A 26,140-nucleotide genomic window follows, 5' to 3' on the forward strand; every position below is an offset into this window, starting at 1 on the left:
CTATCCCCTAGTGCCGACTCTATCGTGATGATCATGCAGAGTTACATTCACAATGCAGTACAGAGTATGCTATTTTCGACTCCCTCTCTAACAACATGAATCTACCATACAAGAGTTTCATTTGCATAGCTTCGCTAGCCGAGAGGTTTCTCTTTTGTTTCGAGTTGATCCTCAAGAACCAACCCCCCCCGGTTCGTAATCCTCCCATCCTTCTTCCAGTTTATTCCTGGCAATGGCCAGCCGCCTTCTTTTCTGTTTTCGGCGTTCTTTATTTTCCGCTCGTCGCTGTGCTCGCCGTTCTTCCGTAGACACCGGCCGTTGTATTTGGCGTCGAGGGACATTAGCGTATTCCGGTGGTGGGTAGGAGAAGACCTTCTTGAACAAAGGTGGAGATTCCACGGTGGATTGGGCGTCAGGGTCCGATACATCTATCGCTTCATCCCTGACATGCGGGTGATATCGCAATTGGAGCGCGTACTCGCTACTCGACCTAGAGCAGAGGTCCCGAATCTCGATACGCGTATCTTCATCAGGAGTAAACCCTCGTTCAGACATGTCCTGAAAATACATCAACGCTGATTCAAAATTGCCGGCGTCTAGGCACATTACGATGAGGTGCTCAAATGTCGTACCATCCGGCACCACGCCAAGGGATGCCATCTCTTTCACAACAAAAATGCCGGCGTTTGTGTTTTTTGCCCGTCGGCACATACCAACAAGAGAGTTGTACACTGAAGCATCAGCCTTAGCCGGGCAAAGCGCGTAAAGTTCCTTGTATAACGCAATCCCATCGTCTACCATCGAGGGATCGCTAAGAGCTTCTTGCTCACACATTTGAATCACAACCAGAGCGCAACGGAGAGGGATCTCGTATTTCAGTTCTTTCAGCCGTTTTAGCATGGCCCAAGCATCGCGTGGATGGGTTCTATTTTGAATCATGTGGGTGAGAACAGCACTAGTCGAGCTCGGTTTCAGTGGAATGCCTGCTGCATGCATTTGGCATAAGATTTCAAATCCAGAACACAAATCCCCGGAGTTAAGATGAGCTTCTGCCAGCCTCTCGTAGTCTTCCAAGCTAAGGGACACATCGGTTTCGGTAAGGAAGTGGATCACGGATGTCGCAAGGTTCGTATCCCCAGTACGGCATGCAACAGTCAGAACGTTCCGGCAGATACCATATGATGGTTTAAGATATCCTAATCCCACCATTTGTCTCCATACGTAAAATGTTGCCTCGTGATGGACAGCAGCACTTGCTGCATCCAGAACGTACAGCCACAAATCAGGCGTCATTTCATGGCCTCGCCTTACACGTAGACGTATCAATCGAATCACCTCGTCGAATTCTTCAAAGTCGCAAAGATAGTATATAAAAAGACTGTACAGCCAGTTCTCGACCGGGACCTCTTTTATTTCCATTTTTTCGAGAAGGTCTAACGCCAACTCAAATTGGTGTTCCCTCAATAGGCCAGCCACAACGTAGTGCCAGCCAGCAGGGCTTAAAGGAAGCCATCGGTCTCGTAGAGTGTGCAAAATCTCTTGGCGCAGCATATAATCCGGATGAACTGCAAGGACCTAGCAGTCAAGGCAGATGTCAGCGTACAGTCACCGCAAAAAGGTACATAGCAGACACGAGCGTACCTGTAAAGCAGCATGCAATGTTCCAGAATCTGCAGTTATCCCGTTCGTTTCCATTTCCGACAACAATTGGCGGACATTTTCCGGCGACCCACGCTCTGGATCGGAGTTGGCCAGTATCAACGCCTTGTAATGCCGTAGGTCCGGGCGTATGTGGCGGTCTCTAATTAAGGTGCGCAATATCTGGGTTGCGCTGATAATCCTGGGGCGCTTAGCTGTTATCTCCTGTAGCCTTGTCTCTAAACGTGACGTTGTCTTGTCCTTTAGAGTATCGGGAACCCCTCGAGGAAGCCTAGGGACATTTCTCGTATGTCGATATGTGTGTCGTGATACTAACTGATCGGACTGAGGGTCGCAAGGTTCAATTCCATCCGTGATGTTATCCTTCCCCGTATCATGTTTCTGGAGTCTCGGTGTGCGACTGCTTAAGTATCTCCACGAAGAGGCTGATGTGGAGCTTCCTAAGATGGTCGGAAAATGATCAATTCTGGGACGGCGACACTTCCTTATGGCAGGAAGTCCGGAATATATGAGGGTGTCAAAGTTGAATGATGGGCAGAGGCAATGCCATAAGCCATCTAAAATAAGTGTCTTATGCGGCATTTCGATGCCTTGACGAAACCGAATCATTTCCACTCTTCCAGCTTGAAATAACACAGGATGAACTGTATTTATCACGTGACGTTCAAAGCTCTTCTCCCTACTTATATCTACTTACCATTCAAAAGAATACATGGTGCAAATAAGATATCTACTAGTTGCAGAAGAGATTGACTCCCCGTTAAAATAGAAAAAAAGTGAAGAAGAAGAAGAAGAAGAAGAAGAAGAAAAAAGAGTAATTAGACTAAAAGCATAGATGGCAATTCCCATTGAAAATACAGAGCCATATACGCCAAGATATGCTCGACTAACCCGCCGAATGGATCTTCCTAGCGAACTACCTGTTTGTTCTGCCCGGGGTATCTATCTTCATCTTCTCTCATTTAGCCAGGTTCAATTCATTTCTAGCTGCCACCTCGACCACGTCCCCGGCCACGACCTCGGCCGCCTCGTCCGCCTCTGTCGCCTCTGTCGCCCCGGTGGCCGCCACGATTGCGGTTTGAGGGTTGATTTTGTTGTTGCTCCTTCACGATTTCCACGATCTCTTCTGGAATCCGTAGGTACTTAATCTGCGAAGTATCAACACCAAGAACAATAGCACGTTAAGGGTATTTGCGCATCGTCATACATTGTTTCCTCTGATGTAAACTTCTGGTACTTTGAAAAATCGATCGCCTTCGGGACTGGTTTGAACAACCTCCTTGAGTATAAGGTTCATCCAGTTATCGCAATTGGCGAGATGTCCGTTCAGGGTTTCGCCGTTCTTGAGTTCCACAAGCATAGGGTGGCCTTGTGCGGCCGTGAGAAGACCTAGTGGTAGCTATTCATCGCGTGAGAGTATTAGCCATATGAACATTGCAGAAGCTAATCGCACTAGAGGCAAGAGGCAACTTACCATCTTTGGAGTATGCTGCAATTTGGGCTGTATAAAGGCGCCCGAAGATATGGTGGTACCTGGGCGACAACACAGGTGGTGTCCCAAATCGGGAGTATTGCAAGTTCAGAGATAAAGGTGACTCAAATAATAAAAGTGCTCAAAAACCAAAGTAAGAAAAGAATCAGGGTTAAGGCCAGCCACTTCGTTGTGTTGAATGTGACAGCCAACAAAGCTCCCCTCCGGATGGAGCTCCTCGGAGAAAGACAAACTCCGAGATCCGTTGGACGCAATTATCATCACTAATTCCAAAGTGGTCTGACGTCGTCTCACTATCCATCTAGCTATCTAGAATCGAGTTCTCTTATATGAAATTTTCGACTTTGGACGGGCCAAATATTTTTATACTGCATTGTATGACGAGACATCTCTCCAATACCGTAGGTCACCACGTGACGACCGTCCCTATCTGACGACCGATTTTACACCAACAACCAAGTCAGGAATTGAAGCTTTAGAGCCACATACAATTTGAATTATACAGTGATCTTTTGAGGGATTAAAATTAGAATTATAAAGAATCTAACAAGGTTTTTTAATTATCCCGAAAGTGTTGCGGTAGCTGGATTTGCCTTCCTCGACAATTGACTGCCAGAGGGGCCTCTTTAATAACATCAACAGCTGGTTCAACAATATCCTCCTGATCTTTAGCAGTTGAGGGCCTGGAAGGTTTCTCCTTGCCTCTTTTAACCCGTTTAAAGTCATTCTGAAGCTGTAAATCTGCCTTTTCAGCAAGGCGCTTTAATATTTTTTGTTAATAAAGCCGCATTCCAGCTTGGCCAGAATAGCTTGAAGAAAATCCCGTTTTGTAATATAGCTTAGACCCTGGCAGGCATGTAGAAATGCCTCCAACATATTAATATAAGCCATAGACAACGGGCCAAAGATACTAATATCAAGCGCTTGCAGAGTATAAGTAGAATAAAGTGGATAAATAAATCTTATTGGCTTTATAGAAGTTAAATAAACTTTATAATAATATAAGAGTTATGGATATCTAGTATTAAAAGACGCCAACGCCTCCTAGCTTTGTCTTTTGTCTCCCGGTTAAAAGTATCTCGAAGCCATGCAAATCCTATTTCATTATTTACCCAGCCAGATAAATAGGAGGCAAAGAACGCCTGGTAATCTATAGCATTAAAGTCTTAAAGCCATAAATCCTGTATCTTGCCAGAACTTGCTTGGTATATTAAGCCATGAGACAGTGAGGTCTTATCTGCAGATACAGGCAATTGTAGTAATCCACTCCCGATTACCATCCTGTAGGCGTTGTTTAAGGCCATCCCTTTTATATTACTGTTTAGAGAAGGTTCTATCGCCTTTAAAAAGTACTCCAATTAGGAATCCTTATCTATATTGTATATATTCTCTGCCTGTATGTTATATTCTTGGATCTTTCTGGCTAATAACTTAAAATACAAAGAATATTTGTATGCAGAATCCGCCCGTTTGCGTGAAGAATTCATAGCAGTATAGCGGTAAAAAGCTCCTTTCAATGCCTTTTTAGAAACCGGCCGGGCCAGTTCTTTCCAGGCTTAACTCCAGTAACTTCCTTGATGAAATTTCGAAGCATCTTATATAAAGGATATACGCCATGGCTAGCTAGCTTATTTATATATTTTATAAGCTCTTTGGTCTGCTGGTTGCTAAGATTTTGTTAGCTTTTATACTGCTCTTCTCTAAAGCGCTGTACCCCGCGGTGATGCCTTAACAGGGTTATTCGGCTTACATTGTGAGTCTTCGCAATTTTAGTGGAATTAATCGATTCCCCTGGCTTTAAGGATTCTATTTCTGCTAAAGCCTCTTTGATAGGGTCCATATTAACTAAGCTGTGATGGTTTAAAATCTACGATTCAAAAGTCTGTGTACCTAGAAATCGGTCGCCAGATGGGGACGGTCGACACGTGGTGACCTACGGCAGTGCCTCCTGATAGACAGTCACTCGATTATCGCGTGCTTGTGTACTCCACCACTATTATGCGCTGGTCAGCGAAATTAGCATTATTCGTTTTGTCTATTGAGCCTGCTTTCTGTCAGATTCCGAGTTCGTCAACAGTTGATGATATTACGCCTCACACGCTATTATATCAAATCTAGTCTGTTATCTCTTGACTTATGCTTATTTTTTCTGCAGCTCCTGAATGTTTACATAGATAATGAAAATTCCATTGTGATACTTCAAGCTGAATTCCCTAGCTACAAAGGCAGAATAATCTATACTGTGGTAAGGGACCCACGATGCCGTCTGTTGCTTCTGTCAACTGGAAATACCAGCCACTGGAATTGAATATCGGGGTAGTAAAATCTGCCTGTAATGGAAATGATATATTCCTTAATGGTGATGATCTGGTTTACAATTGGAATGGCAGCTTTGGATATGGATTTGAAAGTGTTGGAGATGTGAATGTCGGCAATAAGGTTGGTTTTACTGCATCCTTCAAGCAGGTCCATAAACCGGTGATTCTCCGGCTCCGCACTACACCGGCAGATATATCAAGCAACATTTCATCTGCAGAGGATTGGAGAAATACAGACAAAATTGAGTTCCCTCTAGATGCGGAACAAACCAAAGAAACACAGCCAGATGAGACTATTGAACAGCAGTGGGATTATTTACACCGTCTAAAGGCTAGATCTCGTCAGTTGGACCTGCAGATTAGCAGGAAGAGTGGAAAACCCGAGAAGGCTGCAGCAGGGTTGCCAGAGCACACTGTTGAGTTGGGAGAACTGCAGAAGTATTGGCTACAAATTTAGAATGTCGTTAATGATGATGCCTAACCTACTCCGTCAGATAAGATACCTGTTTGGCCCTTTCCCGTGATAGTTGCCTGATAGACCATGTCTCGATGTTCACACAGCAAGATCAGCGCGCAGAAGATCCGGAGCCGGTCCCATATCGAACGCCAGCCTACAGCATGAGACATCGCATGCTGTACCACCGTCTGCTTTCCCTTTCACTGCCGCTTCGACGGCTTTCTCTTCTGAGTCGCAGGACTTTTCTTCCCTGTGCGGCAACAAAACTAATTTCACCATATGTGCCGTAACCATTTTAGTGGGCACGTACTCGTGTCGGATTGAAGCTTTTCCACAGTACTGAATATTGCCGACGACGCCGAGCCAACAGGGCTGCGCGACGACTCAGATGGCGACGATAGTGGGAAGGGACCTCTGACGATCCTGCACCAGCCACGCCATTTAGCTACATGTCCATGATCGAGCAAACGGAGAAAACCGACACAGAAACTGTTCTGGAGCCGGATCCGGAGTCGGATGTTATGCAAGCCAAGATTTGGAGTTTCAGACAAGCGCTTGAGCATGTTGGAGAGCTTGTTCAAAACACAGACCGTGATTTGGAAGGCCACAGTTTCTCAAGATAAGTACGGATCGTGATATTGCGCAATTACTGGGCAGGAGACGAAGCGGGACTTCGGACGCAGCTACATCAACGACAGCAGGTCTTTCGACGATCATTTCAACAGGAACTAGTAGTTTAATGAGTTTGGATACTCCCTCGTCTACGACGGTAGATACTTTGGAGACTGTGGATACTCTCCTAATTATCAACCTTAGTGTCAAGCAATTATATCGTGGTTAGGAACATGCTATGTAGCACATACATTCAGGTCAATTTTGACTCATTCGTGTCACGTAGAATTACATCGCAGCTTCTGGATAGCCCAGGCTAACAAAAGAAAAAGATCGCAGCACGGTATAAACAGAGTTAATAGAAACAAGAACAAATAAGGGACAAAGGAAGTAGCATCAAAAGGCTGTCCCGTTATATCTTTGCCCGCTTGATGGTCGAGACATCTACCTTCTCAGCTTCATCCTCCTCGTCTCTAATCGTAAATTTTCGCTTGGCACGTTGGCCATTGCCAGGGGAACTATTGGAGTTTGCACTGCCCTCGTCTACAATGACGTCTGCAAGACCATCTTCCTCTTGTTTACTCTTGAGGGCCTCTTCCCGAGCTGTGAAAACCTTAAGTAAAGCTTCGTAGCCTTCCTCTACATTCGTAACAGTCTCCTCGAGCTTCTGGATACGGTCGCTCATTTCAAGTTGAATTAACATGTCTCGAGAGCGTTTGAAGAGGCGCTGCTTGACAAGCATACGCCACCAGTAATAACGTCGTTCATTGGGATCATCCGTGTTATACTTTTTGATCAAAAGCCTGGCCATATTTGCCCCACCAGCATGGCGATTCTTGATAGGAATCTGACCCAAGAGGTACATTTCCAAAATATGAGCAAACTGCGTCGGCGCAATCTTAAAGGAGGAGCGGATATCGCGAAGAATTTTAGTCGGAATAAGGGCAGATGTGGGGACATAACGAGGCCGTTGCTTCTTAGAGTACGAGTCGTTGGGATCAGGATTGATACCCACTTTCTGTTTCTGAAACTCTGGGAGTAAGATGTGGTAGTCTGAAGTGTCACGTAGCGCATCGAAGGCCTCATTTGGATCTTCAACTGTCAATTCAACAATCGTTGGATCATTAAAGCATGCAGAATGGATGGTCGTATACAGATGAACACCATGTCCCGAGCCTTGGTGAGGAGGAAGAATCAGGAATTGGGCAATCCGCAATCGAGCCGGAAGCTGTGCAGGACTAATTTCTGGCGCTGGGAAAGAGTCTTCCGTGGCAATAGGCATTTCTAATTCACTTCTTTGATAAAACCACCAGCGATATGTTGTTGCATACCCAACTAACGAGTATTGTGAAGCCGTTGGTGTTGGAGGGGTCACTTTCTCATATCTGCGATATTGTCAGCTACGCGATTCGTGTCATAAAGCACAAGCTGTTTCTTACACAAAGTATACTGTCCACCTCTCAAGAGTCCATTCAGGGTCATCTATTGCTAGAGGGGTGCCGGCCTCGATAAACAGAGAGACGAATATTTGCGCCCGATTCAGAAGTCGTTGCACTTTGGGGTCAGCAAGAGAACCAGCCCAAATCTCATAGTTCCTAAGACGAGTCACATAGCTATGGACAAGATTGCCCGGTGGCACAAAGTCCTTTGCATCCGCGTCTTCTTGGACCGCAGTCTCGTATTCCGGAAGGGTGGAAAAGGCCTCTGAATGTCACCATGGAAATTAGAAAATGCCAGGAAGGGGTGAGGGGCGGACAATAAACTGCTGACCTTCCGGAACCCATGGTTTGAGTGTTTTCAAAAGGTCCACTGCTGCGGTATCACCCACGGGCTTGAACTTGTCATCATAAGAGATGTGAATATGCGGGCGCAGGTCATGGGCCGCAAGTCGCAAGCGGATTATCAATCCCTTATAGCCAAAAATTTGTTCTTCGTCACCAAATATCGGATATGTAAATTGGGGGTGAAAGCTAGAGATTGTCTTTGGCTTTTCCTCACTAGGCTGGACAACGGTTATTTGAAGGGCATCATTGGCGTCGCAGGTCCCTAAGCAATGTCAGCAGGCCTGTATTTCGAGTAGGACAGAGGGAGGTATAGGAGAAAGGTATAGTCACAGTCGTCTTCATTAGCCATAATTGCTATCGTAGCGCAGAGCGAAAACAATTCAAAAATAGTAAGCGGGTGGTGAAGTTGGATGGAGAAAATGATGTTAGACCGGTCGATTCTCCTTTCCGGCGCGTGTTTGATCGCGTTGCGCAGAAGCTGGGAGGTTATAACCCTTTCTGGTTTAGCGGCTTGGGGGAAGGGAATTACTCCCTATATGTCATTCTTTTCAAAACATCAATATTAACTAATTCCAGCACTATAAACTGCAGAACCAACAGCGTGACATGAGTATTAAAAGTAAATTTCTTGATTTACCATACAACTCTGTCAATATAAGAAATACCTGAAACAATAAGTGGGAGCTGCAAGCTCGCGTCTTGACGGATGGTGTCATTCCCTCCATTCCAACTTCCAAGTCACCTTGCAAATGACCCGAAGGATTGCCTTCAGACGATAAGTCTCCCACACTGGCTCACTACACTTGGGCCATTCAGTGGGGACCTTAATAATACTGCACCTATATGTGCTACTATTATGCTCGATTGTGCAGTCATCGATCCAATCCTATGTGAGGAACTCCCTTGTTTGGATCGGGAAATATATGGAATTGGGCAAGCTACACTTATGTCCAAGGGAAATAACTTGATCGTGAATTATACGAGAAAGTATTCCGATATCAGGGTCATGAAACCATACATTTTCAACAGGTGGCGGAAGGCTATGTGCTCATTTAGGCTGGCATGTTGCTACAGCCGATTTGATACCCGGAGGGAACAACAATGGGATTATCACAATTTACAAATATTGAAAGAATGCTGATGCTCTTTAGGAGAGACGACACAGTTTATAATCGTTCTTGCACCATATCCATCGCTTAAGAGATCCATTATAAAAGTTGAGAAAACAATAAACACGCAAAACCTGGGAAGCACATAACTTGGAGACTCGAGCTCTCAAAGAGATCCGGAATATAAACATGTAAAACCTGGCAATTACGAATAGTGCTCACCCAAATGGGAAGCACACAACCTGGAACCGAAGCTCTCTAAAGAGAGCCGCTATACAACATTAGATGAAAGCTATTCAAGTCAATGTCACTCAATAGGCTCGAGGGACTTACGCAACCAGGGGAGGCCACTATAAACACGAGCCTGAAAGAATATCGTGACAGAGGAGTTATGGGGAGGGAGGGAGGGGAAGCAAGCAATGTGAAGAGATCAGACAAAAGCAATGAGGTGGAATAAGATAAAGGAGATAAAGGAGAAGTAATGTGAACTAATTAAAAAAGAGCGAGAATGAGAACAGAGAGAAAGGACTATATATAGTAGTCTGGTCGCAGGGGAAACGATCAAGGCCAGTACTGGCATCATTCACTGCTAGTCCTTACTTACCAGCAGTTATTTATTCACTGCCATATTTTACTTGTCTCCAGTCACCTATTTACTTGTCCTCCCGTTTACCTGTAGTTGTGGATCAATCAAGTGGTGATGCACTGTTAGATCTACAGGCCAGAAAATGAGAGTGTGGACACTGAAAGTGAGCAGGCTATCAATAGACTCCACCACGACAGGGCCTAGTGGGGCAGAGTCAAAGAAAGCTCAATCACGTGGTTAAATGAGCATGATCACCGAGGCCAAGTACATGCTGACATTCAAGGTGCCACTCAATAAGCCTGACCCTGAGCTGAAATAGAAAAGCCTTATCTGGCAGTGAAAATCCAGTACATATAGGTGCATATACTTACAGCATCATGTCAACTACTAGCCCTCAGCGAATTACTTTGATTGGGTTAGGCACCATCGGCATGTCAATGGCTGCCCTGCACCTTGCTCGCGAAAATACTATAGTAGATGTTTTTGACACGCGGCCAGATTTCGAAAAGTATCTGATAGAGACATTACCCACCTTTTTGGGTCATCTTCCGTCATCTAATAAACCAAAATCTGGATCTTCATCATCAGAATCAATAGTCACATCTCTTCTGTCCTTAGGACGCTTGCATGTCCACACTTCACTGGAAAGTGCTTGTGCATCTGCCACCATTGTTCAGGAACAGGGACCAGAAAAAGTCACATTCAAACAGTCGCTCTGGAAGCAAGTGGAATCAATAACACCATCTTCAGCACACCTCTGGACCAGCACGTCCGGTATTGCGGCATCGATCCAGCAAAGCGAAATGCGGGATAAGACCCGCTTGCTGGTGGTACATCCTTTCAATCCGCCGCATATCATGCCGCTTCTTGAGATTGTGCCTTCCCCAGAAACTTCGCCGGAGCGGGTAGAGTTCGCACGTGAATACTTCTCTATGGCAGGGTCGAAGCATCGGCCTGTGGTGATCCAGAAAGAGATCCCCGGTTTTGTTGGTAACCGACTGGCCTTTGCACTCCTAAGAGAGGCATGTTATTTGGTGCAGGAGGATGTGGTAAATGCAAAGGATCTTGACACGATCCTATTGGCTAGCCTGGGCCCCAGATGGGCAGGGAATGGGGTATTTGAGAGCTATCAGCAGGGCGGTGGAGAAGGAGGTATCCAAGCCTTTCTTGAAAAGCTGGGTTCGACTATGCAACTGGTATGGGACGATCTAGGAAAAGTGAATGTGCTAGGAGGCAAAGAGACAGAGTGGAAGGACAAGGTGATCTCTCAGGTGAATGAAACCTATAAACCCTTAACTAAAAACCAGATCTTGGAAAAGGAGGCCAGACTGAAGGAGTTGGTGGAAGTACAGACAAAGAGATATACGCAAGGTGCTGAATTGTAAGCGGGTTACCAAGAAGCCTAGTTATATAGTATTAGGACCATTTGTCATCCAGTACGTTTATGTTCATGCAGGATGTGTGATGGTTTGGTTGTCTCTGCGCTAGTAGAGATAAAACCACTTGACCATATAAAAAGGTACAAGACGACTGATCTTTGATCAGTCGCATCTAGCGCCCTATATAGCAGCGAAGGCCATGCATGCCTGAGCAATACATTGGGTTCAACCCTTGACAGGATGGGGTTGAAAGTCCTAAATTTCAGTCAAATATTGTTAAACACATTCAGAAAATAAAAAAGATATCATCATGCACGCATTTCTATGTAGGACTGTCTAATATAAATAGAAGTAATTGTAGAAGCACCTAAAAAGATCGATTCCTATAGATTTTTTTTTTTTTTTTTTTTTCAACCGTTATTTCCGTAACCATGTTATTGAGCCTTCGGAAACACTGTTCTGAACTATACGGTTTAGTCTGCATCAGATATCCTCTGAAACAAAAAGAAAAGAAAAGGGGGGGGGAATATTATAATATCAAGATTCCTCCAAGTTTAAGGTGATAAGTATTCTTACTATACCTAAAATTTGGGAAATACTGTCTAGGACTGATTATAAAATACTTCTTTTTCCTTATTGTTTGATCATGGTTATTCAATGTTCCTGTAATGGTGATTCCCCTGGCGCGGTGGGTCTTCCCGTCGCCTCCGTTTCTTTTCCAACTGCGGCGGATCGCAATCTGTCCATCCCACACCACGTCTTCTATCTCTCCATAAAATCCTTCACTTGGTCTTTGGGTCTTTGGTATTATTCTTTCTATTAGGTTGTTCTATACTGCTAATGAACACCCTATAAGGTCTAGCTTTTTGTGCAGAGAGTGTTTATTGAAGAGTTAGCATCATGGTTGTGGTCCTCTAGAGCAGAGACAAAGCTCTGGGACAGGAAGCCGGCCATGGAGGGACTATTCACTCTGCTCGCATTGAGCATTGTGATGGCAATTACGTGAGTTTTCTTCTAAATTGACCCTGACCTTCAAGCTATGGACTAGCAAGCTAAGAGTTTCTTATCATAGATCCTTTGTCGTCGGCTCATTACCGCTCGCTTTTAAACTCTCCCCCTCTCAGCTACGATTGATTTCTTCAATTGGAATGGGAGTTCTGGTTGGAACTTCCTTGATTGTTATTATTCCAGAGGGTGTGGAAACCCTATATAGCGCAAACACAATTAGCAGTCCGAAGAACCTCAACACTCGTTCCACAGCTGCGGTAAATTGGCAACACCACGATATTCCGTCCGTTCCTGCAGCTGAAATTGCGACCCTAACCGGCAAACCCGACATTATGCTAGAATCTCCCTCAAACTTCCAGCCTGATGACGAAACTACTGTGCGCGTGCTCCACGACGGACAGCCTGCATTGCACCAACGAAAGGAAGATCCGTCAAATGACAATGACAGCAAAGATGAAGACCATGAACATGAAGAAGGGAGCTCACCACACGCCTGGATAGGAATTGCTCTGATCAGTGGCTTTATTTTAATGTATCTGATCGATAAACTGCCCGAGTTCGCACCTTCATCCAAACAACAAAGACAACCCTACCACATCTCTTTGGATAATTTGGGCTCCGGCCTCCGACGGAATTCTTCATCTTCGCGGGAAGGTGGGCTGTTGGATGCCGGCAGTGTCCCCAAAAGCAGTCATAGCTTTGCAACAACCACTGGGCTTGTTATTCATGCGGCTGCTGATGGGATTGCTCTGGGAGCGTCCACTTCCGACACTAGCTTGAGTTTTATTATCTTCTTAGCCATAATGGTCCATAAAGCACCTGCATCATTTGGACTTACGTCAATATTACTCAAGCAAGGCCTTTCTATCCGTGCTGCGAGGGCGCACCTACTGGTATTCAGTCTAGCAGCTCCCGTGGGAGCCTTATTGACATTCCTTTTTGTCCAAGTTGTGGGGTCGAGGTACAGCGGCGATGAAATAAATACTCGCTGGCAGACAGGAATGCTTCTACTGTTCTCAGCTGGCACGTTTTTGTGAGTTTGGACTTCACGTATATTATATGATTTTATAATAGCGCAGCAATTAATGCTCTCTCAGGTATGTCGCAATGCACACAATGCAGGAGAATAATACCAGCTCGACCTCACGTGAAGTTCAAGCGAATGGCTATGGTAATACTCGGGACGTACCTTCACCTCCCGAGAAATCCATGAGGGATTTGGTTGCTTCTGTTATCGGCATGATTCTGCCGCTATTCCTGCAGATAGGCCATGCTCATTGATGTTTTACATACCTTTTCTTTTCCACCACCACCTCTTCCTCATTCTACCCTTGGCCCCCCTCTCTCTCACCTTTTTTATTTTTCACTTTTCATTTTTCTTTTTTTTTTCCTTCTGAATTCTCTGTCTTAACTTTTTCAGTTTCATTTTGATATTGTAGAATTTCTCGTTCCAAGATCTAACTCTTGCATATGTCTGACTTCGTATCAAGTTCAATATGTTTTCGCATGTACTTTGTGACACGGATTTTTGCTTTTTTTTCCCCCCTAGGAGATATTGGAAATGATTATGGATAGGACCGAATCGTACCCTTTGGGAAGATTGGAATATACCTCGATGGGAAACACACTGTCGTATCCATTACCCATAATGCGCAAAGTAATTCATAGAATGCCTCATGGCCATAAACTAGTCTCAGTGACGTATGGATGCTTTGATAATTCTATAAAAGTTGAGAAGTCTAGTGCTTCAACAGGTCCAAGCATCTGGGAATGAAAAGCTTATCAAGTCTAACACCGCAACCCCGCAAACTACCTACTTGTTCTGTGGTCAAACACTATCTGTTATTACAGCCGTTCGTCCGGGGTTTGGTTTCACTACGTAAAAATCCCCGACACCCGAAAGGTTAAAAGCATCAACGCCTCTATACTCGACTAAGTTAGTGCTGGCAAGACACATTTCATGTCACTCCTTTAGACGTTGTCAGACAAAGACTAAAGGAAAAGAAATTCAGAAAGAGAGCGATATTTTGTCAGGTGAAGGAAGCGGAAGCTTCGGTTACGCTCCCGTACATCCAGACCATGAGTTCCCCATACATTCCGGTGGAGCCGCCATTTACACTAATCAGTATCGACTCTCAGCCAGCCGCTCAACTTGCTTGGCGGCTCAGGACTTCTAGGGGCCGCACCTGACTTGGCCCCCGGTCACGACATCTATCGCATGATCGAGACTTTGCTTCGTCCTGCTTTCTCCTCTTGTCGGCGCCTGGCTTACTTGCATGCGAATCGATTCGATGTCTTCCTGCTCCTCCTAACTTTCTGTCGGCGCCGGTAGATCACTGCTTATGAATTTTCTGTTGTTGACGCCCGTTTCCATCTCGAGTTGCTGTATCACCTTGTCACTATTCTAACTCCTCTTCTCTTTTCCCCCTATTCCCCGGTTATCGCCCGAACCGCCCGCTGGAGATCACTTCTTATCTCTCATTCTTCTTTCTCTCACCACATCCCATATTCGCCTCTCTTTTGCTCTTCTGAATTTTTTCCTTTTTTTTTAATCCCCCACACTCGCTTTTTTTTTTTTTTTTTTTGAAATATATTATCTATGAATGAAATACATTCAAGAGGGTTTTGCACGAACAAAGGTCAATATTTTCATGCAGATTGAGCGGAGTATTTCAACAGACAATATAACCCATACGACAGGACGGCATTGTATGAGCATATCTTGGGAGTGATAAATTTGGTCCGCAGCGGCATGCCTCCGCGGAGTGATACGGAACAGCCGGCGACAGCGCAGTCCCGGCGTTGCGTATCTTCAGATTCGGATGATTCACTTGCCGGTAATCACTCGAAGCTGGTATCCTCTTCGAACAAGCCTATCACCTCGATTCCACCAAATCTCCTACCTTCAGCGCCCGCATCCCCTCCTACACCGGCTCCTAGTCCTACGCCTCACCAAGGACCTCCGCTATGGCGATCAGCTGATGATGACGATGACACTTTCTTGGAGAACGCGAAAATACACTTCTCTTCCCTTTCTAATGCTAGAAAACAAAAATTTTTGGAGGAAATTCTTGGCTCGTGCGATAGTCTGCAGCTCAGTTTTGTTTCGAGTTATGTCAGCCCCCGACTGAGGAAGGATCCATTCGATGTTTTCCCGAATGAATTATGTTTGAGGGTATGGAAATCCATGTGCATTGTCTTCTTCGCTCTATCGATAATACTGATGTGTGGGTTGTCTGCATTTATTAGGTGCTCTCTTTCATAGATGACCCAAAGACACTTGCAAGAGCATCTCAAGTCTCAAGACGCTGGCATGAGCTTTTGAACGATGACATCACCTGGAAAAATCTCTGTTTAAAACATGTCTATGCATACCGAAGATCTGCAGAAGATCGGGATTTTGTCGACCCATTCCATAGCCAATCTGCACATGGTTTCTCCAACCCACACCCCTTTGGTGGCTCTCAGATATGCTCGACCCTCCCCAGTCTTCTGCCTCGAGATGGCTTCCCCGGTTTGCCACACTCGCTATCTGGAGACTGGCTCTCCTTGTTGGGCTCTTCATCGCGAAGACGTTGTGCTCGGCCTTTGTCCTACAGAGCCCATTTTAAACAAAAATACATGGTAGAATCAGCTTGGAATAAAGGGGGCCGCTGCAAGCAGCGGCATATCACACCTGACCAAGGGGTAGTCACAAGCCTACACTTGACCTCTAAATATATCGTGGCTGCGTTGGATAATGCCAAGATACATGTGTATGATACGAATGGAGACAACCAAAAAACGCTTCAAGGTCATGTGATGGGTGTATGGGCTATGGTTCCGTGGGATGACATACTTGTGAGCGGTGGTTGTGACCGGGAAGTTAGAGTTTGGAACATGGCCACTGGGTACGTGATATCTGACCAGATCGCTACAGCCAGCGGGAGGTGGCCAAACTAGCTGACGCCAATATCCAACAGGGTCGGAATCTTCCTATTACGTGGCCACACATCAACTGTGCGCTGTCTGAAAATGTCCGACAAGAACACAGCCATCTCGGGCTCTAGAGATACTACGCTACGGGTATGGGATTTGCGCACGGGTACCTGTAAGAGTGTCCTGGTTGGGCATCAAGCTAGTGTCCGATGCCTGGCCATACATGGAGACTGGGTTGTTTCAGGAAGCTACGATACTACTGCCCGCATTTGGAGTATATCCGAAGGACGATGCATGCGGACCCTTACGGGCCATTTTAGCCAGATCTATGCCATCGCTTTTGATGGTAAACGAATTGCAACAGGCAGCCTTGACACCTGTATTCGGATATGGGACCCTCTTACCGGCCAGTGTAATGGTATCCTCCAGGGCCATACCTCCTTGGTAGGGCAATTACAGATGCTAGGTGACACGCTCGTCACAGGAGGCTCCGATGGGTCTGTGCGTGTTTGGTCGTTGACAAAAAATGGCCCAATTCACCGGCTTGCAGCTCACGACAACAGCGTCACAAGCCTTCAATTTGATTGTTCTCGTATTGTCAGTGGCGGTAGTGATGGTCGCGTAAAAGTCTGGAGTCTACAAACTGGCCAGCTTCTTCGTGAGCTGTCCACGCCCGCTGAGACTGTGTGGAGAGTGGCGTTTGAGGAGGAAAAGGCAGTGATCATGGCTAGTAGATCTGGACGCACGGTCATGGAGGTATGTAGTCCCCTGTATCTGATATTTCTGCGTTGTGGTCTTACCGTTGCTGACTGACTTTACGCTCTATAGGTTTGGAACTTTTCGCCACCCCCCGAGGATATTGAGGACGATACTGCGCTTGTCGAAAGTGCCTTAAGTACAGCTTCGATGCGTTCCGCACACGATAGTCGACCAAGGAGTATTCTTCCTGCTTCAGCACCTCAGAGCAGCCAGGACGACCATCTAATGCTGGATGCTCCCCTCTCTTGATTCCCACATCTCAATGTTCGGATATGACGATCATGTAGTCTTTACCTACTTTACGACCATAGATCTACTGCCTGGCATGTTCATATGTCTTTTTCCTGTTTAATCGCCCGAAGGGTTTAACTATGAGCTCTACTAGCATTGACGGTCAGCAGCATTTGCATTATGGGTGTTGGTTCTGAGTCTTTATCATAATCTTTTTTTTGTTTTTCAGCTTTTTCTCTTTGCCATCAAAGAATTAAACCAAGGGGTTTGCATGTCGGAAATGGGCCTTTGCTTTATAACTACATACCTTGTATCAGCAGCCATACAAACGGTGAACTTACTTAATTTTCCCCGCAAGGTCTAGATGAGACCATGTTTGGATCTGAGTGGATCTCTAGTGTTCTTTTCAATGTATGGACTACTCTGTACACTTTGGCCAAAAAAATAAAAACTGCGAAGAATGGTGGTGAAGCACACAATGTTATTGTACCCTAGCTATGAGCAAGGGATATAGGCTCTGTTGGTAATCTCTTGCAAGGGTCCAGTCACCCACCGAAACAATTTATAGGTGCTCGAAATGCCTCCACTTGGCTATGACTAAGCCACCCCGGCTCTGCTTCTCCACTCGAAGTCAGATCCATTATGAACATGGCTCTTTTAAGTCTTATCGGAAATCGTTTACTTGTCGGATGTTCAAGCTAGTGATTTCGAAATATAACAAAACAAAAGGCCGAGGTTGGAAAAAGAGAGCACAAATATCCATTTTACTACATCACCATGCCCAGGTGCCAGGCAGACATAGCCCTTACGAAAGCATTCCAAGCCTAAGGTCATCCAGCATAATCGCCCCAGTGGGGTAAGATAAGCATAGAGTTCTTCATTTCCACATCGGAGATAAATAAATATACTTGTGAGGCCAAAGGAAAAAAAAAGGTGAAAGAAACAATATTTCTTTTTACCTTTCTGCAGTGTACTACCTAGAGAAACCATGGTGTATGGGGGAAAACCGAGCACCGGATGCTATCTTTGCCGGAAGCGGAAAATCAAGGTAGGACAACCCCATATTGTTGCATACCATTCCCGTTCTCTTGTGCAGTTTGCAGAACTTTATTTTACTTTATTGTTTTTTCTTTCGGTTTTTATTTATTTTTGGTTGGCTAATATTGCTAAAATCAATATCAAGTGCGATGAAGCATTCCCCGAATGCCAAAACTGCATTGTATATGGGCGCGCTTGTCCAGGCTATCGAGAGGATACGATCTTTAGGAATGAGACACATAAAGTGGAGCGACTTATGAAAAGGGATAGCCGCTCTCCCGTTGGCAGTGGGCGGAGAGGACGGAGTATCTCCGTTAGCAAGGATGCGCAGGGATCATTGCCATTAGTTTACCAGGTTGCTGATTCAAACTGGGAGGAACGGGCCCTATGCTTTTTCTTTGATCAGTACACGACCCTGGAGCAGCCTGAAATGTGTGTTAACCATCTGAGTTTTCTCCCATCGTTATATGCAAAGTGTCGCGACATTGGGAACGACAGTTCCACAGCTTCTTGTCTCCGGCAGGCAGTCGATGCAACGGCTCTTGTTGCGCTAGGCAATGAGGTAAAGGCACCGCCGCTTATTGTCAAGGCAAGAGACCTTTACGGTATGGCGCTTCGGGGGCTTCGAAATGCCTTAGCTTCAAAAACGCTGGCAGTAAAGGATGAAACTTTTGCGACAGTGGTCTTATTGTGCTTATTTGAAGATATCACCGGTGAACGAAATAGTCTTACCAGCTCACATACCCAGGGATTTGGACTACTCATGAAGTTGAGAGGTGAAGGTCAACTAGACAGTGCACAAGGTCGAGATTTGTTTAATTTTGCATATGCTCATACTGTAGGTCACGCCCAATGTTTCATCCCTTCCAAGTTCTCAAGCGAACCAAGCTGACATACTGTTTAGCTCATTGAGATATTAGCCTTGCGAGAAAGGCCTCGGTATGAGACTGATTGGATCGTTCACCATCTGGACGGCTCCGATCCGGTATTTGGGTTACTAGTGTTTGCCTCGAAGCTCAGTCGGTTGTTTCTCGAGACCGCTTCTTACCAGGAATTACCCGATGTGGACAAAATTGTTTCATGGATTGAGACTGCGAAGATCATGGATTTGGAACTAGCTGGATGGGCTCAGCACCTGCCGGATAGCTGGTTACCTCTTGTTGTCCAATCAACAACCGGGATGTCCTTATTGACGTATCAACGGATAGCCTTCGCAACAATCTGGAAATATTACCGTGCAGTGCGAATTATTGTCCAGAGACTCACCCTTGAGCTCAATCGTAAACTGGCCTCGGTCGCTGGCGACAGTGGACTGGACGATGAAATCTTTCAGAGAAACGCCGAGGCTATGGATGTGATCGAAAACATGATCACAGATACCTGTCGAAGCATCCCTTACGCGTTCGGGGATATCGACATGCTTGGTAGCCCGCCTCCGTCCTCTGAGCCTCGGATGCGAGCTATTTACGGGTACACTATGCTGTGGCCTTTGTGGTATATTTACTCTTGTGGGCTAGCTACCCCTGCACAAACGGAGCAAATGCGAAGCGCCCTCGCCCGGGTAGGCTCTGCACTGGGAATCAAGTTGGGACTCGTGTTAGCAGGCGACGGCGAATATCAGAATATTGTCCCGGGTCATCCCGGATTTATGAACACCGATGGGAGATTTTCCAACTAAAATTGGACAGCAATCGGTAGGTATGGCCATGCATTAGCTCTGCTTGTTTACTATGGGGGGAAGGGTGGAGTTTGATGGCTATCATCTTCTCATCTCTTGTATTGTAGTTATTTATGCACATAAGTGTAGATAATGGAATAATTCCAGCTCCCTGGAGATAACCACCTGAGCTTTGAAGGAGCCAATATTACCTTTGTGTTGCCAAGGGGTGCTAAACGAGGGGTGAATATCCAAAGAGCTTAGACTATCTTAGCTATGAACTACAATGCTACTATGTATACCTATAGGCATACATGTGCCTTTATATACACACCGTGGCTGCATAAAATTCCGAGTTCACTTGCTAGTGCGCTTACTACCTTTCTTGACTGGGGCCCTCTGGATCTAGAATGTTAAGGCGACGGCAGCCCAAGGACACAATGACGTCACCAACTTACAGACACGCATCATTGCAGCCAGCCATCATGCAACGATCGGGCTACAGAGAGTAACGCCGATAAGGGAGGAGAAAATAATAGTACTCCGTAGTAATGTTCCTTAGCAAGCCAACTCATGAGCCGAGAAATATCCTTTTCCTGCTGTGATTTTCATCGTGTCTATGGAATATCCAATTCTTAGAAGACAGCTTGTGTTGCCGGTCTAGCCGTTCCCCTCATTGTGTCGAGTTTCCCGCAGTCTGTAACCAGGGAATAGGTTACCTGGGCGGTTTATTAGATAAGGGTGGCACCTCGGCTCTACTCTGGATAAGCCAGAACTTCGCGGACTGACATTGGACTCGAACGGTTTCTTATTTGAAACCTTCGTAGTCCTTGTAGCGTCTCGAGTCATTGTCAACCCCTATACACCTTTGTTCTATATCTACCTATCTATATGCGCCCCCGTGTCTTCTAATTTGTCTGTACTGTTGATTTCCGTGCATTTAATAAAACCGACTCGGTCCCTGCAGCTATTGTTGTTATCGTTACCCCTCTTCGAAATAGCATTGACACTCTCTTGTACCGGTATAATGGCAACTGAAAAGCGACAGCTTCCCTTTGGGAAGATCGAACCTAATTCGGCTAAATATTTCGCCAGTTGTACTATTGGGGGCATTATCGGTAGGTGCTACGAGGATATATATCCCCTTGATGCAAGCGAGAATCAGTGCTAACCTGATGTCGTGATTCTATAGCATGTGGTAAGTGATACCATATTGATTGGCCCGGGAGGTGATCCTTAGATTAATCGATCTATTGTTTTGAGGACCGACACATACCTCCGTCACACCGCTTGATCTCGTCAAATGTCGCCGTCAGGTTGATCCGAGCATCTACAAATCCAACATCTCCGCGTGGCGCTCAATCTACGCCAAAGAGGGCCTGCGCGGAGTATTCTTTGGTTGGTCACCCACATTCATCGGATACTCTTGCCAGGGTGCGGGAAAATATGGCTTTTACGAGTACTTCAAGTATCTGTACGGGAATCAGTTGTTCCCGGATATAAATCGAACAGTGGTATTCCTGGGCGCCAGTGCCTCGGCCGAGTTCTTCGCAGATTTAGCTCTTTGCCCCTTCGAAGCGATCAAAGTGCGCATGCAAACGACCCTGCCACCATACGCACTAACACTGCGGGAAGGCTGGAGTAAAATTGTCGCCAAGGAAGGTATTTCGGGCCTGTATAAAGGGTTATATCCCCTTTGGGCGCGACAGATTCCTTACACCATGACAAAGTTCGCTACCTTTGAAGAAACAGTCAGCATGATCTATAGGACTCTTGGAAAGCCGAAGGAAAGCTACAACGGACTGCAGCAGACAGGAGTGAGTTTCCTGGGAGGCTACATTGCCGGAATCTTTTGCGCTATTGTTAGCCATCCGGCAGATGTTATGGTTAGTAAGCTTAATGCTGATCGTCAACGTAAGTTTTTTTGTCTTTTTTAACCCTCTTCGGTTTCCAGGTTATCGTCCTCGAAGAAACTGTGTGAGTTGACGATTCTTAGTTGGTGAATCGGCGATGAAAGCTGTGTCGAGAATTTATGGGAATATCAGATTCTCGGGGCTGTGGAATGGCCTGCCAGTTCGAATAGTCATGCTGGGCACATTGACGGGCTTCCAATGGCTGATGTAAGTTGATTGTGATGCCCTCCGGACAAGACCGATGCTGACCATTGCCGTAGCTATGATTCCTTCAAAGTGTTCCTCGGCCTTCCGACCACAGGAGGACACTAGCGTAGAATTTATGTGATAGAAGATATTCATAGTGACTGCTCCTGGTCCAACCCAATATGATGATTGTAATGTTTTATAGGGCATGGTAAAACCTTGCAGTAACGTATAGAGAGAAAGGGGGAGAGAGTAAATAGAGTAAATAGTGCTCCATGTCCGCTGACCGCCTTCGATCTCCATGCGGCAGAACGACAGCCGTAATCTCAACCATCTCGAAGCAGCAGCGTTCAAAGTATCCGGCAATTGCGGCTGAAGCGGATTAATTCCATCGATTCTTTCTCTTGCGCTGGTTAAATTGCTCCAGTACTTTTACATTGCTGAAGAATTCCCTCCCCTCTTACCATCACCCGGGACAACCCACTCCGAACTGTGGAAAGGGATCGGATAATTACTCTCGCGACTTGAAGCCAAGGGCCATTAAAGAGCGCCAGCCTCATTCACACTTCTCTCCTTGAAAAGTTTGACGGTCGCGATCTGCGCATCGCCTATAACTCAACGTTATTGTTGGCAAGATCGATTCACCTATCACCACAGCCGTGTCTCTTTCGCAACTACCCTCGACTTTTTGACTCGAACTCTGCTCTACATCTGCTCAACTTCGTTCGTCGCATACATACAAAAGGAAACGTGGTAGGCAAGGACCCTATCATCTATACATCAATTGAAAGCATAATGGAGACTTCCGCGAAACAATCGACCTCAATACCCTCCTCCAACCCTCCTAGTGTGGAGGTTGCCTACAAACGCAAATGCATCGCTCTCAAAAAGCGCCTAAGTGAGATCGAAAGTGAAAATGAACTCATGCGTCTGCGCAACCGACGTGGTTGGCAATATATTCAGAAAATGCGGTTGGAGTCTTGTATCCTGCTTGAACGTCTCGCCAAGGTCACCGGGATGGCCGAAGAGGCTCAAGCAGGTGTCAATCCCGAATTGCGCGCTCGTGCAGCGGCTATGATGTCTAACATCTCGACCTTGAATGGGTCTGGTGCTGGGACTGACGAGCCTGGTAAGAACGCTGCATTTTACGAGGATGAAACTGAAGGGAGCTCAGATGAGCAACCACCTACAGTACGTTAACTGTCCCCTTACATTGACTTTACATTATACTCAATCTCATTGTTTGCCGTCTTACACACTCTCCTCCTTTCGTCCCTTCTTTTATTTCCTATTCCTTTTAGTTAAAAAAAATGAACCTGGCTAACTTAATATCAGCCTCAGGAGCGGCCCCTTCGTGTGAAACGATCCCGAAAGTCGAATATCAACGTCGAACCCGGACAAGAAGATGACGCAGCATCTACAATTAATGCCCCTGATGCCCCTGGTGCTGGTTCCTCATCTTTACCCCGTCTAGCCCCAGCTCCTTCACAAAACGAACTGACGTCCTCCTTCCGTATCCAACACGGAAGCAACGGCTCTGCAAATGATAAAGAGAATAATGATTCCAATGCCAGTGATCGTGGGAGCAACAATCCAGAGTCTGCACCAATGGAAATGGCTGCAGATCCTGCTGCAGAAAAATCTACTACTCCAATGGATATGGATATGAAGGAGCCCAAAGAGGAGAGTCAGGCATGATTTTGGATGAGAACTTGTACCGCTAGGGTTTTTTTTTTTTTTTTAATGTTTCTATCTTCATTTTCACCTGTATTGTTCACTTCAAATTGCTGTTAAGCTTCTTTTGCATTCCATGTTTTAATTAGGAGATTTTCTTTTTCTTTATCTTTTTTTTTTTTTTTTGTCTTTCCACGTTATGTTACCAATCACCTTTACCATGTTGTTAGCAAAGAGGCATGAGATAGTTTTTAGATCCGCTTTATAGCAATTCTAAAAAAAGGGATACCATTTGTCTATGCTGGTAAGGATAAAACTCTCCGCAATGTCGTTTGATGTGCTCCTATCTCATTGTACCCATTCTGACCTGCTCATATGAACATCATACACAACAAAATTATAATACATGAAAATTAAGTAGTGCTCAAATGCAATACAAGTTTGCTCACCAGCCTAACTCCGATACCGCTCACTCGTTTGGAAAACAACTCCACAAATTTGCTGGGAAATACACAAAGCAATAATCAATCAACTCCCGCATATAAATCAACCACAATATTAATGGCTGCAACAAGGATTTCGGCGGCGATAAGAACAATGACTGAACCATGGTTAGCAGATGAGATCAATCAAGTCAGACAAATGATACTTACCGATCCACTCGAGATACTCACCATGGCGGTGAGTCAATTGTTCCTTCAGGACAGCGAGAAGGTCTGCAATCACATCGAGTCGTTCCGTCAAAAGGCTTACTCGTTGGTCCATCTCGAGATAGCTTCGAACTGCCTGATAGACAGGGTCTAACTGCGGTTCTGCCCACATTAGTTCCGGGCTATCGAGGACAGAGCCTTGTAAATGGATGTTGATGCGTAAGATAAACAGTTCACCAATCTGCATATTTATTTGTCGCCGTGTTAGATCGACACTTCCTGTTTGAGCGATCTGGGCTGGTAGTGGTGCGGTATTTGAGATCGTCTCTGAAACGAGGTCTTCAAAAAGCGATGTTTTGACTGATTGCGCTAGAGCATGCGAGATAGCCAGCTTAATCATATAGCTTCGTGGGTCACGTAGAGAAATGAAGTCATTGTATATTCGCGCTTGATATTCGCGTGCGTAGTAGAAATTGAAGTTTTCCACTTGCGTATCTTCGGGGCTTAGAATGGATGCTGCAAATTTGGATATGTCGGATAGAAATCGAGACTCATGCGCAGGAGACATGCCCCATATGACGACCGTTCCATAATCGAACAGAAATACTTCGGGGGTATGTATCGTAGTGTCAAAATCAGGTGTCTCTGCGGTGTGAGATGCAGACGCAGCACTTTCAGAGGTCTGAACTAGAGTAGACTCGTGAAGCTCTGCATTCTGGAGACCAATGAGGTCTCTTCGAGCCTTGGCATTATCTTCAATTTCGACTGCGCTATCCGAGTATCTGCGTTCCGCAGGTCTTTCGGGCTGAACGCTGGCTGGGTCTATGATATCATCTGAAGCGCTTCTGGAACCTCCCTTTTTATCCTCATATTGATAGTCATATGGTGAATAGACACATTCGTCAAATAGCTTCGGATTAGCTCCACGGGTCTTCGCTCGGGATTTGAGAAACCTTATGACCCCGTCTAATCTGTACGAATTAGCGGTACAATACGCTGTTACCCGTGGGAGTCTCTCTCTGTCCGCTTTTCCTAGTCGTGCAGCATGACTCCGAGCCGCGGGCTCTTTAATTCGTGCAATCTGCGAGTAGACGTCTGACGGAAATTCACCCTCGACAGCCTCTTCAGCCTCCGTCACGGGATCGGGGAGAAGTTTTAATTTCTGAGCCTTCTTTGTTGTTCGTTGTGGTCCAACTTTGGGGGCTGCTAGCATCGACGAAGCTGCGGTGCTGTAAGGAGCTCCATGACTATTGCGACGACGGAGCCTGCTGTTCAATGCGGATAACCCGCTCGGTCGTTGATAGCCACCCTGGGGACTCGGAAAGGACGAAGCACTCGATTGTGTGGGTTTTAAGGTAGGGTCCGCGGAGACAGCATCATGGTACGTGCTCACTGTGGCCAGTGGGTTAAATGTTACAGTCCGTAACGGGCGGCTCCCTCGCGGTGACGTATTGGAGGCTCCCTGGCGCTGATGTTGGGGGAGAAGCGGAGATGCCTCTGTTGTCGAGGCCATGATGTAACTGACGCAAGTGAAGGATTAGGGAAAGTCCGCCATTGACGGACAGACCAAAAATTTGGACTGAAAAGAGAATGTCTTTAGGAGAAGGAATGGAGGTGAGGCAAAATGAACCGGACGGAGAACAAAAAGATCGAAGCTTCGCACGTGCGCCCGGCCAGGCCCTCCTAACTTGGTCTACGACAAAAGGCTTT

The 26,140-nt window shown here is 45.9% G+C and overlaps 10 protein-coding genes across 10 annotated transcripts; 7 read left to right on the plus strand and 3 right to left on the minus strand.

The window, feature by feature from the left end:
- Positions 1-171: 171 nt before the first annotated feature.
- On the minus strand, positions 172-3,136 carry ATNIH1004_003410 (pentatricopeptide repeat protein; the record flags this gene model as incomplete). The annotated part of the gene is made up of 5 exons (XM_033568088.1): positions 172-1,575; positions 1,642-2,099; positions 2,663-2,807; positions 2,867-3,058; positions 3,134-3,136. The coding sequence occupies 5 exons, from the start codon at positions 3,134-3,136 to the stop codon at positions 172-174; spliced, it is 2,202 nt and encodes a 733-aa protein (XP_033430083.1).
- A 2,274-nt stretch (positions 3,137-5,410) lies between these two features.
- On the plus strand, positions 5,411-5,926 carry ATNIH1004_003411 (uncharacterized protein; the record flags this gene model as incomplete). Its single annotated transcript, XM_033568089.1, has 1 exon — positions 5,411-5,926. One exon carries the CDS (start codon positions 5,411-5,413, stop codon positions 5,924-5,926), a length of 516 nt encoding a protein of 171 aa, XP_033430084.1.
- Positions 5,927-6,950: 1,024 nt separating this feature from the next.
- Positions 6,951-8,671, minus strand: hat1 (histone acetyltransferase catalytic subunit HAT1; the record flags this gene model as incomplete). Its single annotated transcript, XM_033568090.1, has 4 exons — positions 6,951-7,923; positions 7,978-8,242; positions 8,309-8,584; positions 8,653-8,671. The coding sequence occupies 4 exons, from the start codon at positions 8,669-8,671 to the stop codon at positions 6,951-6,953; spliced, it is 1,533 nt and encodes a 510-aa protein (XP_033430085.1).
- A 1,723-nt stretch (positions 8,672-10,394) lies between these two features.
- ATNIH1004_003413 (uncharacterized protein) lies at positions 10,395-11,402 on the plus strand (the record flags this gene model as incomplete). Its single annotated transcript, XM_033568091.1, has 1 exon — positions 10,395-11,402. One exon carries the CDS (start codon positions 10,395-10,397, stop codon positions 11,400-11,402), a length of 1,008 nt encoding a protein of 335 aa, XP_033430086.1.
- Positions 11,403-12,348: 946 nt separating this feature from the next.
- Positions 12,349-13,685, plus strand: ATNIH1004_003414 (Mn(2+) transporter ATX2; the record flags this gene model as incomplete). Its single annotated transcript, XM_033568092.1, has 3 exons — positions 12,349-12,398; positions 12,469-13,437; positions 13,502-13,685. The coding sequence occupies 3 exons, from the start codon at positions 12,349-12,351 to the stop codon at positions 13,683-13,685; spliced, it is 1,203 nt and encodes a 400-aa protein (XP_033430087.1).
- A 1,471-nt stretch (positions 13,686-15,156) lies between these two features.
- On the plus strand, positions 15,157-17,330 carry ATNIH1004_003415 (F-box/WD repeat-containing protein; the record flags this gene model as incomplete). The annotated part of the gene is made up of 4 exons (XM_033568093.1): positions 15,157-15,579; positions 15,654-16,294; positions 16,367-17,078; positions 17,151-17,330. 4 exons carry the CDS (start codon positions 15,157-15,159, stop codon positions 17,328-17,330), a joined length of 1,956 nt encoding a protein of 651 aa, XP_033430088.1.
- A 970-nt stretch (positions 17,331-18,300) lies between these two features.
- ATNIH1004_003416 (putative C6 transcription factor) lies at positions 18,301-20,028 on the plus strand (the record flags this gene model as incomplete). The annotated part of the gene is made up of 3 exons (XM_033568094.1): positions 18,301-18,360; positions 18,496-19,188; positions 19,255-20,028. The coding sequence occupies 3 exons, from the start codon at positions 18,301-18,303 to the stop codon at positions 20,026-20,028; spliced, it is 1,527 nt and encodes a 508-aa protein (XP_033430089.1).
- A 1,006-nt stretch (positions 20,029-21,034) lies between these two features.
- On the plus strand, positions 21,035-22,232 carry ATNIH1004_003417 (putative mitochondrial phosphate transporter Pic2; the record flags this gene model as incomplete). Its single annotated transcript, XM_033568095.1, has 6 exons — positions 21,035-21,125; positions 21,200-21,205; positions 21,271-21,893; positions 21,962-21,984; positions 22,053-22,127; positions 22,181-22,232. 6 exons carry the CDS (start codon positions 21,035-21,037, stop codon positions 22,230-22,232), a joined length of 870 nt encoding a protein of 289 aa, XP_033430090.1.
- Positions 22,233-22,901: 669 nt separating this feature from the next.
- On the plus strand, positions 22,902-23,804 carry ATNIH1004_003418 (uncharacterized protein; the record flags this gene model as incomplete). Its single annotated transcript, XM_033568096.1, has 2 exons — positions 22,902-23,297; positions 23,448-23,804. 2 exons carry the CDS (start codon positions 22,902-22,904, stop codon positions 23,802-23,804), a joined length of 753 nt encoding a protein of 250 aa, XP_033430091.1.
- Positions 23,805-24,304: 500 nt separating this feature from the next.
- ATNIH1004_003419 (YagE family protein) lies at positions 24,305-25,943 on the minus strand (the record flags this gene model as incomplete). Its single annotated transcript, XM_033568097.1, has 2 exons — positions 24,305-24,381; positions 24,434-25,943. The coding sequence occupies 2 exons, from the start codon at positions 25,941-25,943 to the stop codon at positions 24,305-24,307; spliced, it is 1,587 nt and encodes a 528-aa protein (XP_033430092.1).
- Positions 25,944-26,140: the final 197 nt, after the last annotated feature.

This window comes from Aspergillus tanneri (assembly GCF_003426965.1).
Source record: "Aspergillus tanneri strain NIH1004 chromosome Unknown AapTan_1_pilon_pilon_pilon, whole genome shotgun sequence".
Lineage (NCBI taxonomy): Eukaryota > Fungi > Ascomycota > Eurotiomycetes > Eurotiales > Aspergillaceae > Aspergillus > Aspergillus tanneri.